Below are 13,530 nucleotides of genomic sequence, written 5' to 3' on the forward strand. Positions count from 1 at the left end.
ATTTATATAAATTAAAACTTTATGACAAAATGAACTAAGTACACTGGAGAAACAATGACCAGATGACCAGAATCAATATAATATTTTTATTTAAAGCAAAATATATCCTCAACTTTTTTATCACAACCATAAATGAATAAATATTATGACACTTATATACTGTATAGCATGTTGAAAAGAACCTGAAAGTAGCACTAGAAAAATACAACTATATGGGCATTATATGGTTAGGGTAGATGCTGTTGTTTGTTGGATGACTGAATGAATGTTGTCCTGAACATGTTGATAGATAAGTGAAGTGCATGCTTATCTTCCTCTGATACGGTATTTGTCAATGCACTCTTCCCACTCAGCGTTGCCAGTTTATTACTTTTCTGTGGGATTGAGAGGTGCACACTGGGTATGCATGTGTGTTTCAAACCTTACATATTGTTCCTATACGTGCCTCGCTCTATGTATTTGTTGATTGCAGTGTGAACATGTGCATGTATGCTGATCGTCTTGGTAACGCTAAACTCCCAGAAGTATCCCAGAGAACAGCGTGTCTTGGCGGACCGTGAGGGCAGAGCCGGTTCCGTTGTCGACGAAAATGGACACGTACTCCCCCGCCTGAAAGCAGCACGCTGAGGGTTAATGACAATCGTTCACTCATCGTTCTACTATCTCTCCTGTCACCAAGAGCAGTCCTTAAGACCATCAATCACTCTGAGTGTTGATATCAGCTCTGGCTACAGGTAATAGCCCTTAATTATAAATATTTGCCTTTATCTGTAGGTTGAGTGTTGATATGAGTATGATATCAGTTTACATCAGACAATGGATGGCTAGACACATAACATGACTTATAAGACTGCATGCATGCGTGCGGATGAGCCTGGGTGCCAGTGTGTGTGTGTGTGTGTGTGTGTGTGTGTGTGTGTTTGGTTATATTGTTACCTGCAGGTACAGGGTTCCTGTCAGCAAGATGCTGAAAATTCCTCCAGTAGTACCCACCCCTGTGACTGCCTCTAAAGACCTGGAACATTCAGACAGGCATGACACAACTAGCAGCGACTTAACTTAGATATGTGACTTTGGCATGGTATTTTATAGAATGTTAATCTTTGTTTTTGCTTTGGGAAAGTGTGTTTTTACTAATAACATAATGATTGTGTGGGCATGTCAGTTTGACATGTGTGTATGTGTGTGTTATTGTTCAATACTCACACATTGCTTTGACAGAGGGATTCAATGCAGATGGATGCCTTCACACTATCTCTCATTCTGGCGTGTGACCGCTCATTGGGCTCTGAGAAAACACATTTGAAACAAATCTGAATGGTTAAACTGCTTAAGCTCTTGTCCTTTTTGGTCAGTGTGTGACTACATTACTGCCACAATAATGGTAAGGGTGAGGCTCACACTTGATGGTTTTCTTTGGGTGGACATTCTGAGGAAAAAACCCCACCCCTGTTCCACCCCTATTCCACAGAACTGGTTTATCTCACCACACCATCTAACTGTGATTGGTCTGGGCAGTGCATTGGCCTTTTCTGATTGGTCCAGGCCATTGACACACCCAAATGTCCAAACTGTTTTGTTTCTAGCTACAACCTTAATTCAACCATACCTCCCTGTGAGCTGCAAACAAAACTCTCACACTAAGATGAGCGAGAAGGCAAAATGGCAAATGGACAACCAATGCAGTTCTTCTTATAACCTAACAATATTCTTTAAACGCCACCATTGGTGCCACAATCCTCGGTACTCTCTTCTCCCACGTCCTTCGTTCCTGTTTTAACAAACCAACTAATTACATTTCATGTATGTGTGCTCATCGACCACCAACATGTCAGCCATGTGTTGTCACCTATAAGGAGGCTGGCAGTGAGTTGGTAGAAGCCAGAGACGGCAGCGGTGTAGCGGCCGGTGCTGGCGTTAAACCCCTGGCCCCTCTGAAGACTCTGCTCAGAATCAGAGGGCTGGAGGGGTCGCATGGGGAGGAACAGAACAAGATCACGGGGTCAGACAAACTGTTGTTGTATCTTACATGTTGGTTGTCTTTGTGCAGATGTCTACGTGTGTGTGTGTGTTGGGTTTGCTCACATAGTTGAAGGGCTGCAGTTCCAGCAGGCTGCGCCTGGGCACAGTGAGAGGGTGCTGGAGGCGGCAGTGAAAGGCTGTGGCCACGCGGGGGGTTCGATCACACAGTAGACAGGGACCCCCTGCCATGTCTAGGACAGAGGAAAATTTCAGAGGAAAAGGACAAATGTAATATTTGTAGTAATTTTTTTTTGTTTCGTGTGAATGTGTGAGTAACTTAGAAGATTTGGTCTGTGCATACTGCGCAGGTATGTCCATTTGAGTGTGTGAGAGTATGTTTTAGTTTGGTGGATAGTGTCTGAGTGTGTGGTTTAGTCTCTGAGTGTGTGTGTGTGTGTGTGTGTGTGTGTGTGTGTGTGTGTGTGTGTGAGTGCGTGTGTGTGGCGCCACCCGGCTTGGCTGTGTGAATAAGAGTCTTTATGTTTTAGATTTCTGTCAGAACAGCCTGCAGCTTGCAGAGAGCACAAACAGACCTGTGTCTGCTCACATGGCTGCCAGCCAACACTCATTCCACACACACTCTCTCTCTTGCGCGCGCGCTCTCTCTCTCACACACACACACTTACTCTACATACACACACACAGAGACACACTCAATTACACACTTACTTAGTCACCCTCTTTTTCCTACATACACAGATAAACACACACAAACACACCTCTCAGAATCATAGAAGCTTCAGCAAATATAAATGCATTTGCACACTAATGCTACACTCACACACAAACAGACTCAAGGTAGCATAGACACACTAGCGAGTTGAAGGAATCTGAGGAATTCTACAACTGAGCCAAGTCACATCCACGTTCCGGAAAATTACCGCTATTAAGGGATCAGACCAGCCCACAATCAGACAAGCAGCCTCCCCAACAAATGAGAAAGACACCCCAAACAAAGCAGACAAGATACATACACACCCTTGATACTTTTGTTCTGATTCTCAGAGACATACATAAACTGAATACATACATACATCCATATCGTATCAATATGTAAATACAGTATATATACAGAAGCTTATGTATATTTTCATTACATTTAAACTGTTTATAAACTATGTGTGGAAATATACAGAATAATTAACCTCATACTTCAAATCCAGTATGTGATGTGTGTTTAATATGATGTATATTGTGAGGAATATGTCACAGGATTAGGTACATTTTGAGAAACAATCACTATGCAAGTATTTGGAGTTGGATATCAACGAACTAGAATTTCCATTATCTTACAACTTGACTTCCTACATTTTGGTTTGCCCCAAAAATCTAATGTGGAAGATGATTTGGCCATCAATTGACTCACACAGAACTTTTTCAAAACCCTTTTGCCAAGTCAATCAATGTCAAATGATTACACTGATGAAAGGTTTTACTCTTGTCTTTTATTACAACATTTCTTCTTGCAATTGGTTAGGATGCAGAGCATGTTATTAGTCAGTGATGCTTTACCTCTTAGTCGCAGCTGAAACTCCTGCATGAGCTCTTCCTGTTGTGGCAGCAGGGGGGCCGGGGGCCCGGGGGGGCCCTGGGGACCAGGGGGCCCAGGAGGCCCCGGCAGACCATGCTACAAAGACAAAATCACGCTAATTCAACTATTTGAGCAATACAATATGAGGCAAGTCACTTCTGTCTAAGGAGCCGCAGTGAAGCCTGACGTTCAAAGGTGTTGTGAAGCAGTTAGACATACAGGCTCACAGTGATTTGGTAGTCAGGGTTAAATTACAGTAATTGCTGATTTAATGTTTGTAAATCCATATGAAACCCATGACTTTGCCTATATCAATGACAAGTAGCAAGCACCCCAACTGCAATAAGAATTTATTTTTATTTTTTATTGCCACCCTGGCCCAAAAACGCCCCAAACCTTAGAGAATTAGAGAGGTGATTGTATACCTTGAGGGAAAAATCACTTTTTCCTGTGTGGGCGTCTTACTGTAAACTCAGTAGCCTAACCACTCCCACTGTAAGCTTTGCTGGGGAAACTGTGTAAAGAATTCTGGGAAGAGTCGATGATTAACAGCTGATGTTTCTATAACAATACAGTAAAATTGTAACCTGAAAATATGTTTTAATATATGAGCTTTGTACCTTTACTTGATGAAAAACCTCAGACAGTAAAAATGAGTTGGGTGCACCAGGACTGTAAGTTAAACTACATAGTTTCCTTTAAAAGTAAGAAAAATATCTGGTCCTGTCTCTTCAACGGCAAGGCTCCTAATCATTAAATTGAAAGGAGTAGCACTTAAGAGCAAGATAACCCTAACTTCTGTTGTTTGTAATATCGGATTATGCTTGCTTGTCAGCCTTCCTTCCTTACTGTGTCAATGTACCTACAGTGCACGTGCAAGCAGTATAGCATAGTTAGCACTCTCTTCTTCTGCTTAAATGGGAACCTGCTCACCTTTGATGCTCTCTTAGGGGGCTTGGTCTTCCTGTTCTCCCCTTTGTTGGAGTTCCGTCTGAAGACCAGCCAGGAGTTACGAGGACTCACTATGTCCAGATCTGAGGACACTGTCTCCTGGAAGGCCAGAGGAAAGTTGAATAAACAGGTTGATCCTAAAAAAAGACCAGGTTAAGTCTATTTTGACCTATTGAACACAATTCATCAGCAATAGTGTGAGCGTTGTGGATTATTAGTACTATGTGCGTGAATAATGGTGAAGTAATTGCATATGGTATTCAGGCTGTATAGTTACCGGGCTCTCTGTACTGGCAGTGTTATTCTCCCCCTGGCTCTCATCACTCTGTGTAGCACAAACAGTCACCAGCAGTCCCAGAATAAGGGACAGCATGAGCAGCCTTTGTGGCCCACACAGGGCACCACTGCCCTGGGCTGAAGGAGGCAGCATGTCTGGTCGGGCCTGGTGGTGCTCCTTCAAGAAGATCCGCTCTTCAGCTTCTCAACAGGCCTTGAGGGAGCTCATCATGGGATGTGATCCACAATAGTTTAGCTCAGTGGATGGTTCGATAATAGGGGGTCCAAGAGACACTCTTCAACAGTTGTCCTTTTTCCAGAGTGCTGTTCTCTGGTTTGGATGATTGTATATCCGCAGGACGATTGTTTTCCAGTTGTTCTTTTGCTGCGGTCTCTCTTGTGTTCCCTCTGTGTTGTTATATGTCTCTCAGTCTCGGTGTCACTGCTGAGGATTGCCAGTGCATTCTAAAGAGTGCATCTCAAAGTGTCTTCCAAGCTAAAATGATATGTTTGAATGGCATCATGTCAAATACTCAACGCCCTGTATACGTTACTCAAATGTGTGTGAGAAACTTTGTTTATGTGTGTGTGTGTGTGTGTGTTTTGGTCACCATTCAAGACATAAATACTGTGTGTGTGGCACAGATAGTGTCTCTACATGAGAATGTGTGTGCATGACAAATTCCGTCTGTGTGTGGTATAGGCACTGTGGGTGGTAGAAAGAGTATTCCTTTTTTCACCCTTGTCTGTGAAACAGATTTTTCCTTTTCTCTCTTTACTGACCTGCTTTCTCCATGTTGCTCTCCTCTCTCTTTCTCCCTTTCTGTCTCTCCCCTTTTTCTCTTGTCTTTCTTTTTTTCTCTCTCTCTTACCACCTCGATCTGTCTGTCTTTCTCAATTCTTCACACAGTTCTAGTGTCTTTGATTGCTGGTTAAAGAAGAGTGTCCTATTCCAAAACAGAACTCCTGTTTGTTTTCACATCAATCCATATTCCTGTGTCCCAGCAGACTGGTCCAATGATGCAAGTATGTTTTGACTGGTTCTGTTTGCAGAGCTGCTCCTCTCTCTTTCTCTTTTTCTCTTTTTGTCTCTCTCTCTCTCACTTATTCTCTCTCTCTGTGTCTTTCCTCAGCTCTCAATCTCTTGGTCCTTTTTATCTCCACTCTTTCAAGACTCCTCCTTCATCCCCCCCCTTCTTGGTTGGCTCCTCCTTCCCTGTATCTGCCTCTCAACCGTCGCTCCATCCATCCACAGTCTTGTTCCCTCTGTCTGCCCGGCATCCCCCTGTCTCTGTATCTCTCTTGTGTCATGAATGTCTCTCTCTCTCTTTCAGCCTTCCTCTGATTTCTACTTTTTCTTTGCTGTTAGCCTTTTTTGTCCACTGTTTTGCAAGCCTGACCCTTGCAGGGGTTTTCTCCAGGGTCCTAGCACCAATAGGGTGACCATTCCCCATCATGCCAAAAGAAGACATAATAAGGACTAAGTCTAAATACAGTTATACATTAGGTTAGGTCAGCTGGTAATAGTTTGACAAGAAAAGAGAGGGAAGGGGGAAAAGTGTCTCTCACATTAGAGATAAGGAAATGGGAGGGGTCTGACGTTGTACAAAGATGATGACATGTGTCAGCTAAGTTGGTGTATGTGTGATGTAACTCACCTAATGATGAAACATTATTTAGAAGTTGGGTAAAAATGTAATGGTAGTTCACTCCCCGCTCAAAGGATCATGGTGATAGGGGACACCACATTTCTACATCACACATGATCTCATTTAATAAATAAAATACAATGTTACCTCTCTAATTGTAGTAAGATTTAAACTTCAGCCCTTCCATGCCAACAATTCAACACAGTTTGAACACTTCTTTGAAAACAACTTTAAATAATTTAAAGGGAAGTAAAATTAAATTACCTGTCAAAATATTAGTGCATAACTCTTGTTATCCGTGGTACATCAAAACTCATGAAAGTGTTATGAGTGGTTTCATAAAGGTGTCATAAATGCTTGTTTCAAAGCCTGTAGCACCAATGTTAAATGTCCCATTTTACAGATTATAATTTACCACTATCACCCTCTAGTGGACAAATAATTTATTTGCACTGTGTTAACCAGTCAGCGAGGCAAAGTACTTCTCAGTGTACCTTTGTGAGATTAAAGTTGGACACCAGACTGAATCACCTGTTGCAGTGCTCTAAGTCCTGGATAAGAGGATTGGAGCTTCCTGACTCTACCTTCACATGCACTGCGGACAGAGATGTCTGTGGACACACACACAAGACACACAAACACAGCTGGTCAGCCTGCATAATTCCACCACGCCTTCAAGATCTGGTATTGTACACAGATGCAAGGTAGCTTCAGGACTTAGAGGAGACAATAAGTGGTGACACAGCACTTATTAAAAATAGAAGATGTAGCTTAAAGGTAGCTAAACATGGTAGCTAAGAATAGAAATTCCTTGGCCCAGTGAAGTGTGGATCGGACCGCAGGAATACTTGTTTTCAACCCTGTGCCATCATCATGTAAAAAGAGTAGCAAGTTTTAAGATTTAGAGGCACGGTAGGTATAAATAAAAATGTGATTGACTCCAAATAAAACTTGAGGTAAGTGATAGTTTACAATAGAGGTATGTTTCGTTTGCGTGTGTGTGTGTCAGATAGTTGAAATGGACCAAGGAGACCCTTCACCACTTAGGCATTTTGTGGTGGCAAAAAGGACAATCAACGCTGTGTTTGATCTGCTGCTGGAGTATGTTAAAGAAGGATCAGAGTTTGTGGAAGGTAAGAAAATCCATGACAGCTGCCTATAAATATGTGCGCTAACGTTCATTGGGTATTCATCTGGTCCGCAAGGTGATCAAAGGATTCTTGACATGCTCCTGACCTGCTGTGGGATGGCTCTTGTTAAAGTCCTCATGTTCAGCAGCATGTGCATGCGCACGTCTCCATTCATGTGTTTGATCTCCATTTCCAATGGCAGCGACGTGGCGTAGTCCAGACCTGGAGCAGGTTGCCGTGGAGGAGCAGTGCCTTGAGGTTCAGTCCTGCGCCAAAAAACTGGCCGTCATCCGTGAGGTCCTGGCTCGCAGGCACATGAAAGTGTCCTTTTTCGGCAGGCGAGTAGAAAGGTTCGGCGGTTAAAAAGCGTTTGGCCCAATCAATTGCTTCGTTGATTTGGTGGAGTGACCTTCTGTTTTAATTTCCCATCTGGCTTGAGCAACCACTTTTGAGAGGAGTTCTCAGGAAAAAAAGATGTCTATTAAAATCAGGTCATTTGACAAGAGAGGTTTTTCCACCGTTATCAACTTGCAGGACAAGCAACGGGAAGAGCACAGTTATTAACGCCATGCTGAGGGACCGGGTGCTGCCCAGTGGCATTGGCCACACCACCAACTGTTTCTTGCGAGTGGAGGGCACCGACGGAGACGAGGCCTACCTCACCATCGAGGGGTCAGAGGACAGGAAGAGTATCAAGGTCAGGGGTCAAACTAGTAGGTTCTATACTGTTCGTGTGACATTTATTGAAGCATTCTCTGTGACACAGATGGTGTTTTTTCATACAGATGATATGTTTATGAAAGGAACCGCTGGCTAGGGTATTTGTCTTCATCGATGACTACAAAACTTTACAGTCATTTGCTGCCACATTGTTGTTCAGAGCAAAGCAACCTTGTTTAAATACTCCTTTGCAATACAAGCATCACATTTTCATCGTGCCTATTGAGTGTATTGCACCTCCCCCATACCCTCTCCCTTCTCTACCCTGCTACTGAACTAATACCACTGCTGCAGACAGTGAACCAGCTGGCACATGCCCTGCATATGGAGGACATGCTAGACTCAGGATGTCTGGTGAAGGTGTTCTGGCCTAAGTCCAAGTGTGCCCTGCTGAGGGACGACTTAGTTCTCATGGACAGGTACTGTGAAGCACGGTCACATACACTATACACAAACAAACGTGCTAATTTGACAGACAACAATTGATTGAGGTTTAACAACAGCCCGGGGACGGATGTAACTTCAGAAGTGGACACCTGGATCGATAACTTCTGTTTGGATGCTGATGTCTTTGTACTGGTTGGCAATGCAGAGTCCACACTGATGAACACAGTAAGAAAACACTCTAAACTGTTTACAATCTCAACCGTTGCTGTTCCTCCTGCTCCATATCCTTATGTTTAAGCTGCTTGATGTCTTCTACTCTCTACAGGAAAAACTGTTTTTCCACAAAGTGAGCGAGCGGATATCTAAACCAAACATCTTCATTCTGCACAACCGCTGGGACGCCTCCGTGTCAGAACCTGAGTACATCGATGAAGTGAGTCAGAGACTGACACAACCCCATTAAGGGTCTGGATATGACTCCTGCTAAATGGGGCTTATCATGCTGGTGATTGATGGAATGCAAGAGGCAGAGAGACTTGAGTTGGACCAGCTTTAGACGTCTCAGAGTAATACCAAACCAATACGGCAAACCTTGTGGCAAAATCTTCCACAACTTTATCAACGGTGGTCTTTAGAGAGATCATGCTGCTCCTGTGGCAGTGCATGCATGACCTGGTGATGACCCCTGCAGGTGCGTAAGCAGCACACAGACCGCTGTGTGAACTTCCTGTCGGAGGAGCTGAGGGTGGTCAGTCCGGAGGAGGCCCCAGGGAGGATCTTCTTCGTGTCGGCTAAAGAGGTTCTGAGCTCCAGGATGCACCGGGCCCAAGGCATGCCCGAGACAGGTGAGCCAGGTGAGGGACCAGAGGCATGGGATGAGGGGGCGTGGAGGTGGTAGCAGAGTTGTTCATATTATTTGTAAGGGACCGCAGTGAGAGGGGCATCCATACGGTTGACATATTCCTGACATCGTAGGTGGTGCTCTGGCAGAAGGTTTCAATGAGAGACTCAGCGAGTTTCAGAGGTTCGAGAGGACATTTGAGGCAAGTAAACGGTCTCGAGCGGCCCGTTATTGAGGCGTAATGTGGTCCATTCAGTTTTGTTGCGCTTTACTTACATACTACATTCGATTCACAGGAGTTCATCTCCCAGTCTGCAGTCAAAACCAAGTTTGAGCAGCACACGGTTAGAGCCTCGCAAATCATCGAGGCGGTCAAAGCTGTCATGGACTCCATCAACATCACCTCAGCTGAAAGGAAGTCAGTATCTCCATGTCCCGTCTTACTGTACACCCGTGGAGCGACCAACTCAAAATCACATATTTGGCCTTTAGATTGAACAAGGATGTCAAGGGAAGCTTTGTATTTTGTTGATGGCGGTCAGGATCTATTCTCTGGAAGAGAGAGAGGAGCAGAGGGACCGGTTGGAGTTTGTCCGCGGCCAGCTTAACCGTCTAACTGAAAACATCAAAGAGGGGATCAAGGCTCTCACAGAAGAAGTGGCTGCCAAGGTAAGGGACACTGGGACACCAATCTAATTATCTTTACAGGTTGGGGGACAAATTGATAATGGCAGGCAATCTGGTTACATGGTTATGGTGGAAACATATTTTTCCCAATGGCAATTAAAGCAGGTTGAACCTCAATAATAAGTGTCTTAGATGTGTTGCATGTATACCATTACAAGGAAAGCTTAGAGGGTGCTAAATGCCAAATATGTTGATAAAAATTTCAGTGTAATCACTACCAGGGTGAGCTGATTCATGATCACAAAATGATTTTTTCTTCAGGTTGCGAGAGCCATTGCAGAGCAGATCAGCTGCCTTCCCTCGCTGGTTGATGAGTTCAGCACAGATTTTAACCCAACGCCAAACACATTAACAGCTTACAAAGCAGTAAGTTCCCCTATAGATCAAACGTCATTCTCCTGACTGACCAACATTAAAGCCTCTTTGACCCTTCACTCTTTTCTATCCTGCATCTGCTTCATCCTGACGTTTAACCTCACCGCCACATGCAAACACACACTGGTTCAAACACATACACAAGCATTCACCCTCACATGCACGTATATACACACAGCGGGGTAGTGCATCCACTGCCTTGAACAGGATTAAAGAGAAAGCCTCTTAAAGTATTGCAGTTTACTGTACCGTGTGGGTGACTCTGTGTGTGTGTGTTTGTATATGTTCTCAGTTCACATTTGTGAAGAATGAAACTTGCCTGTTGTCTGTAGCATACACGTTTACAGCATCCCGGTGTCACTGTATCAACTAGTAATCATCTGCCCACTCTCCTCATCTTACTCCTCTCCTTTCACGATTTCCTCTGCAGAAGCTGATTGTCCATGTGGAGGACAGGATGAACAGTTCTTTGGGCTATCGTTGTTCTAAGGGGATCATTGGCAGCGTGCAGTCTTCCCAGACAAACATGATTGGTTATTATTTAGGCCATTCGTCCATTATTCATTTGTATCACTTGTCTTTATATGGTTTTATCTCCTATGAACTTGATTTCCACTGCTGTGATCAGTCACGCCATTTACTCTGTGTTACTTTCCGTCCCTCTACACAGAGAGTATTCGACCATTGCTGCCCCCTGTTGTACAGGAGCAGCTGCATATCCACTTACCTAGCCGGAAGTTTGACCTGAACTATGACCTCAGTCTCGCTGCCCTCTGCACAGACTTCCAGGGGAACATAGAGTTCAAGTTCTCTCTTGGCTGGACAGCATTGGTCAGCCGATTCATCGGTCCCTCTGGTGCCAAACAAGCCTTGACAGGCATGGAGCAGAGATTAGGCCTACAGGTTAGCACAGGATGTGATCAATAAAGTTTCTTGATTCATTTCCTCTGTTTATTATCTGTTCACCTTTATTAAGGTGAAAATGAATGCACACTGTATTTGGGCTAACTAAGTAATGCTATGTGTTGTCACACACATTGTTTCCATCTTCAGACTGCCTCCTCCTCTAGTCCACTCAGCCTTCAGACTGAGAGGGAGAATAACCCAGGAAATGAACTGGTCTTCTCCATGGCGACTGGTCTGGTGTCACTAACTTCCCGGGCCTCCATGACTGTGCTTGTCATTGGTGGAGTGGTGTGTACACTTTTCACTCAGTTACTGCACAATATGCCATGTTTTGTTCCATTATTGTTGAATCGTGTGCTAAAGTAACTAAATGAAGCTAAGTTCACTTCAACCCTTTTGCTCACAATGACTTGTGTATGCTGTGACAGCTAACAGCTACAGTACTGCTAACACCGACACGTCTGCATCATGGCTAACGCTAACAGGTCGTCTCCTCCTGCCCTGTGCGGCAGGTGTGGCGTTCAGTTGGCTGGAGGCTGATCGCTCTGTCCGTGTCGCTCTACGGCCTGCTCTACCTGTATGAGAAGCTCACATGGACCAACGCCTCCAGGGAGAGAGTCCTCAAGCAGCAGTTTGTGGAGCACGCCACACAGCGGTTGAAGGCCATTGTCCCCATGACAAGCAAAGGCTGCAGCCAACAGGTTTATCAGTGAGTCACGGGGGGTGAACCCACATTTATCTTCTCTTCTGCTCTCTTCTGGAATCAACTAGTACTGCAGACACAACTCTTGTTTTTGATTTCAAAGTCTGTGATATCAAAGATCAGAGGTGTGTCTTCGACTAGTTAGCAACATAACTGACCCTTTTCATTTTGTCAAAAGGCATGTGGATCAAAGTAATAGAAAACATCAACACAAAGCTACAGTATTTAGCCTGACTCTCACCATGGACCCTTTTCTGTCAACTGTTTCCCACCTTAGTTCTAACCTCTCTTCTTGGATGTGGCAGGGAGTTGACAGAAACATTTGCTCGTCTGTGTCAGCGAGTTGATGTGAGTGAGGTGGAGCTGGAGGGCCAAATCCGCCACCTGAGTTCCAGGATCCAGAGACTGGAGAAGGTCCAGCAACGCTCCAAAGCTCTGAGGTTTGACAAGGCTCCTTTTATCTCAAAGGACTCTCTAAGCTTTGCTATGCTCTGTTGCCCTCTAATTAATTTGATTTTATTTAAATATAAAGTCTGTTGTGTCTTTTAATACTGGCATTGTGTTTGAAACTTTTCTCCATGTGTGACAATCCTAAATAATTAGGAAATTGACTGCAAGTTCTGTGATTAACTGCTCTAAGCCTACAACCCATAGGCAAACTGATCAATTGAAAATAGCAAATCCAATAGTTGTAGTAGTATCCAATAGATTTTGGGGGGGGATAAATCTTAGATGTGTCCATGCTTGTGATTTAGGCAGTGAGATACTGTATCAAATCAGTTCAGTGTTTATACCCTGTCCATTGTTTTCTACAGAAACAGAGCCACAGACCTGGAGTCTAAGCTTGATGCCTTTTCTGTCCAGTATCTTCAAGGACATGGGGGGAGATGAGCAACTGATGAACAAACATAAAGGGATAGATTTCTTTTCTTTTTTCTTTTTTACAATTGGATGTTGGCAGTAAGCGTACTGTTTGTGTACATTCACACTCTATAGAACAAGATACAGTACAATGATAAAAAAGTTGACAGTTTGATCAAGCTTCATTATATGCTGCTATGTCAAGTGCATGGAATATTGCAATATATATGGTCGTTGGATTTTAGAGATAATGTAGTTTACCATTCAAAATTGAATTGGATTGGATTATTTCCCTTATCCTCTTCAATTTTATAAAGGAAAGTGCAATAAATATGACTGTTGAGATAACTTCAATAGTTGTATTCAAATTATGAGATTTATGAGATGGAAGACAATAAAATATCAATGAAACCAACTGTTGCTTGCTAATTCCAAATCCAATCCATTCTAATTAAACTAAGAAAATAATCTCAACTGAACCATCCTTGATA

The 13,530-nt window shown here is 43.7% G+C and overlaps 2 protein-coding genes across 7 annotated transcripts; one reads left to right on the top strand and one right to left on the bottom strand.

Annotated features, from left to right (window-relative positions):
* Positions 1-63: 63 nt before the first annotated feature.
* si:ch1073-184j22.1 (erythroferrone) lies at positions 64-6,206 on the bottom strand. Of its 2 annotated transcripts, none has more exons than XM_062481691.1 (8): positions 4,782-6,206; positions 4,487-4,603; positions 3,535-3,649; positions 2,086-2,213; positions 1,850-1,961; positions 1,207-1,288; positions 937-1,015; positions 64-623 (listed from the first exon to the last, which is right to left on the bottom strand). In XM_062481691.1, the coding sequence occupies exons 1-8, from the start codon at positions 4,932-4,934 to the stop codon at positions 423-425; spliced, it is 987 nt and encodes a 328-aa protein (XP_062337675.1). In that variant the 5' UTR covers positions 4,935-6,206; the 3' UTR covers positions 64-422. The 2 variants fall into 2 exon arrangements, with proteins under 2 accessions (XP_062337675.1, XP_062337676.1); XM_062481692.1 differs by having other exon boundaries at positions 64-609; positions 4,782-6,202.
* An 826-nt stretch (positions 6,207-7,032) lies between these two features.
* On the top strand, positions 7,033-13,087 carry mfn1a (mitofusin 1a). 5 transcript variants are annotated; one of them, XM_062482082.1, is made up of 17 exons: positions 7,033-7,562; positions 7,762-7,897; positions 8,094-8,256; positions 8,574-8,698; positions 8,783-8,891; positions 8,992-9,099; positions 9,358-9,511; positions 9,642-9,709; positions 9,804-9,925; positions 10,050-10,176; positions 10,456-10,560; positions 11,000-11,102; positions 11,240-11,472; positions 11,623-11,763; positions 11,988-12,184; positions 12,484-12,618; positions 12,994-13,087. In XM_062482082.1, exons 1-17 carry the CDS (start codon positions 7,448-7,450, stop codon positions 13,067-13,069), a joined length of 2,217 nt encoding a protein of 738 aa, XP_062338066.1. In that variant the 5' UTR covers positions 7,033-7,447; the 3' UTR covers positions 13,070-13,087. The 5 variants fall into 5 exon arrangements, with proteins under 5 accessions (XP_062338066.1, XP_062338062.1, XP_062338063.1 ...); XM_062482078.1 differs by having other exon boundaries at positions 7,033-7,341; positions 7,439-7,562; positions 7,762-8,256; positions 9,358-9,520; positions 11,961-12,184; XM_062482079.1 differs by having other exon boundaries at positions 7,033-7,341; positions 7,443-7,562; positions 7,762-8,256; positions 9,358-9,520; positions 11,961-12,184.
* The last annotated feature ends 443 nt before the right edge of the window (positions 13,088-13,530 follow it).

Source organism: Osmerus eperlanus, chromosome 16 (genome assembly GCF_963692335.1).
Source record: "Osmerus eperlanus chromosome 16, fOsmEpe2.1, whole genome shotgun sequence".
Taxonomy (NCBI): Eukaryota; Metazoa; Chordata; class Actinopteri; order Osmeriformes; family Osmeridae; genus Osmerus; species Osmerus eperlanus.

Bases quoted from the DNA above. Each gene is read 5' to 3' on its own strand.
- si:ch1073-184j22.1 (XM_062481691.1), bottom strand. From the start codon at position 4,934: ATGCTGCCTCCTTCAGCCCAGGGCAGTGGTGCCCTGTGTGGGCCACAA. The intron at 1,962-2,085 runs GTGAGCAAACCC...CGACCCCTCCAG, and splicing joins AACTGCAGCCCTTCAACTAT to CCCTCTGATTCTGAGCAGAG. The intron at 1,289-1,849 runs GTGACAACACAT...GTGTTTTCTCAG, and splicing joins CACTGCCAGCCTCCTTATAG to AGCCCAATGAGCGGTCACAC.
- mfn1a (XM_062482082.1), top strand. From the start codon at position 7,448: ATGGACCAAGGAGACCCTTCACCACTTAGGCATTTTGTGGTGGCAAAA. The intron at 8,257-8,573 runs GTCAGGGGTCAA...CCACTGCTGCAG, and splicing joins AGGACAGGAAGAGTATCAAG to ACAGTGAACCAGCTGGCACA. The intron at 11,103-11,239 runs GTTATTATTTAG...CCCTCTACACAG, and splicing joins TTCCCAGACAAACATGATTG to AGAGTATTCGACCATTGCTG.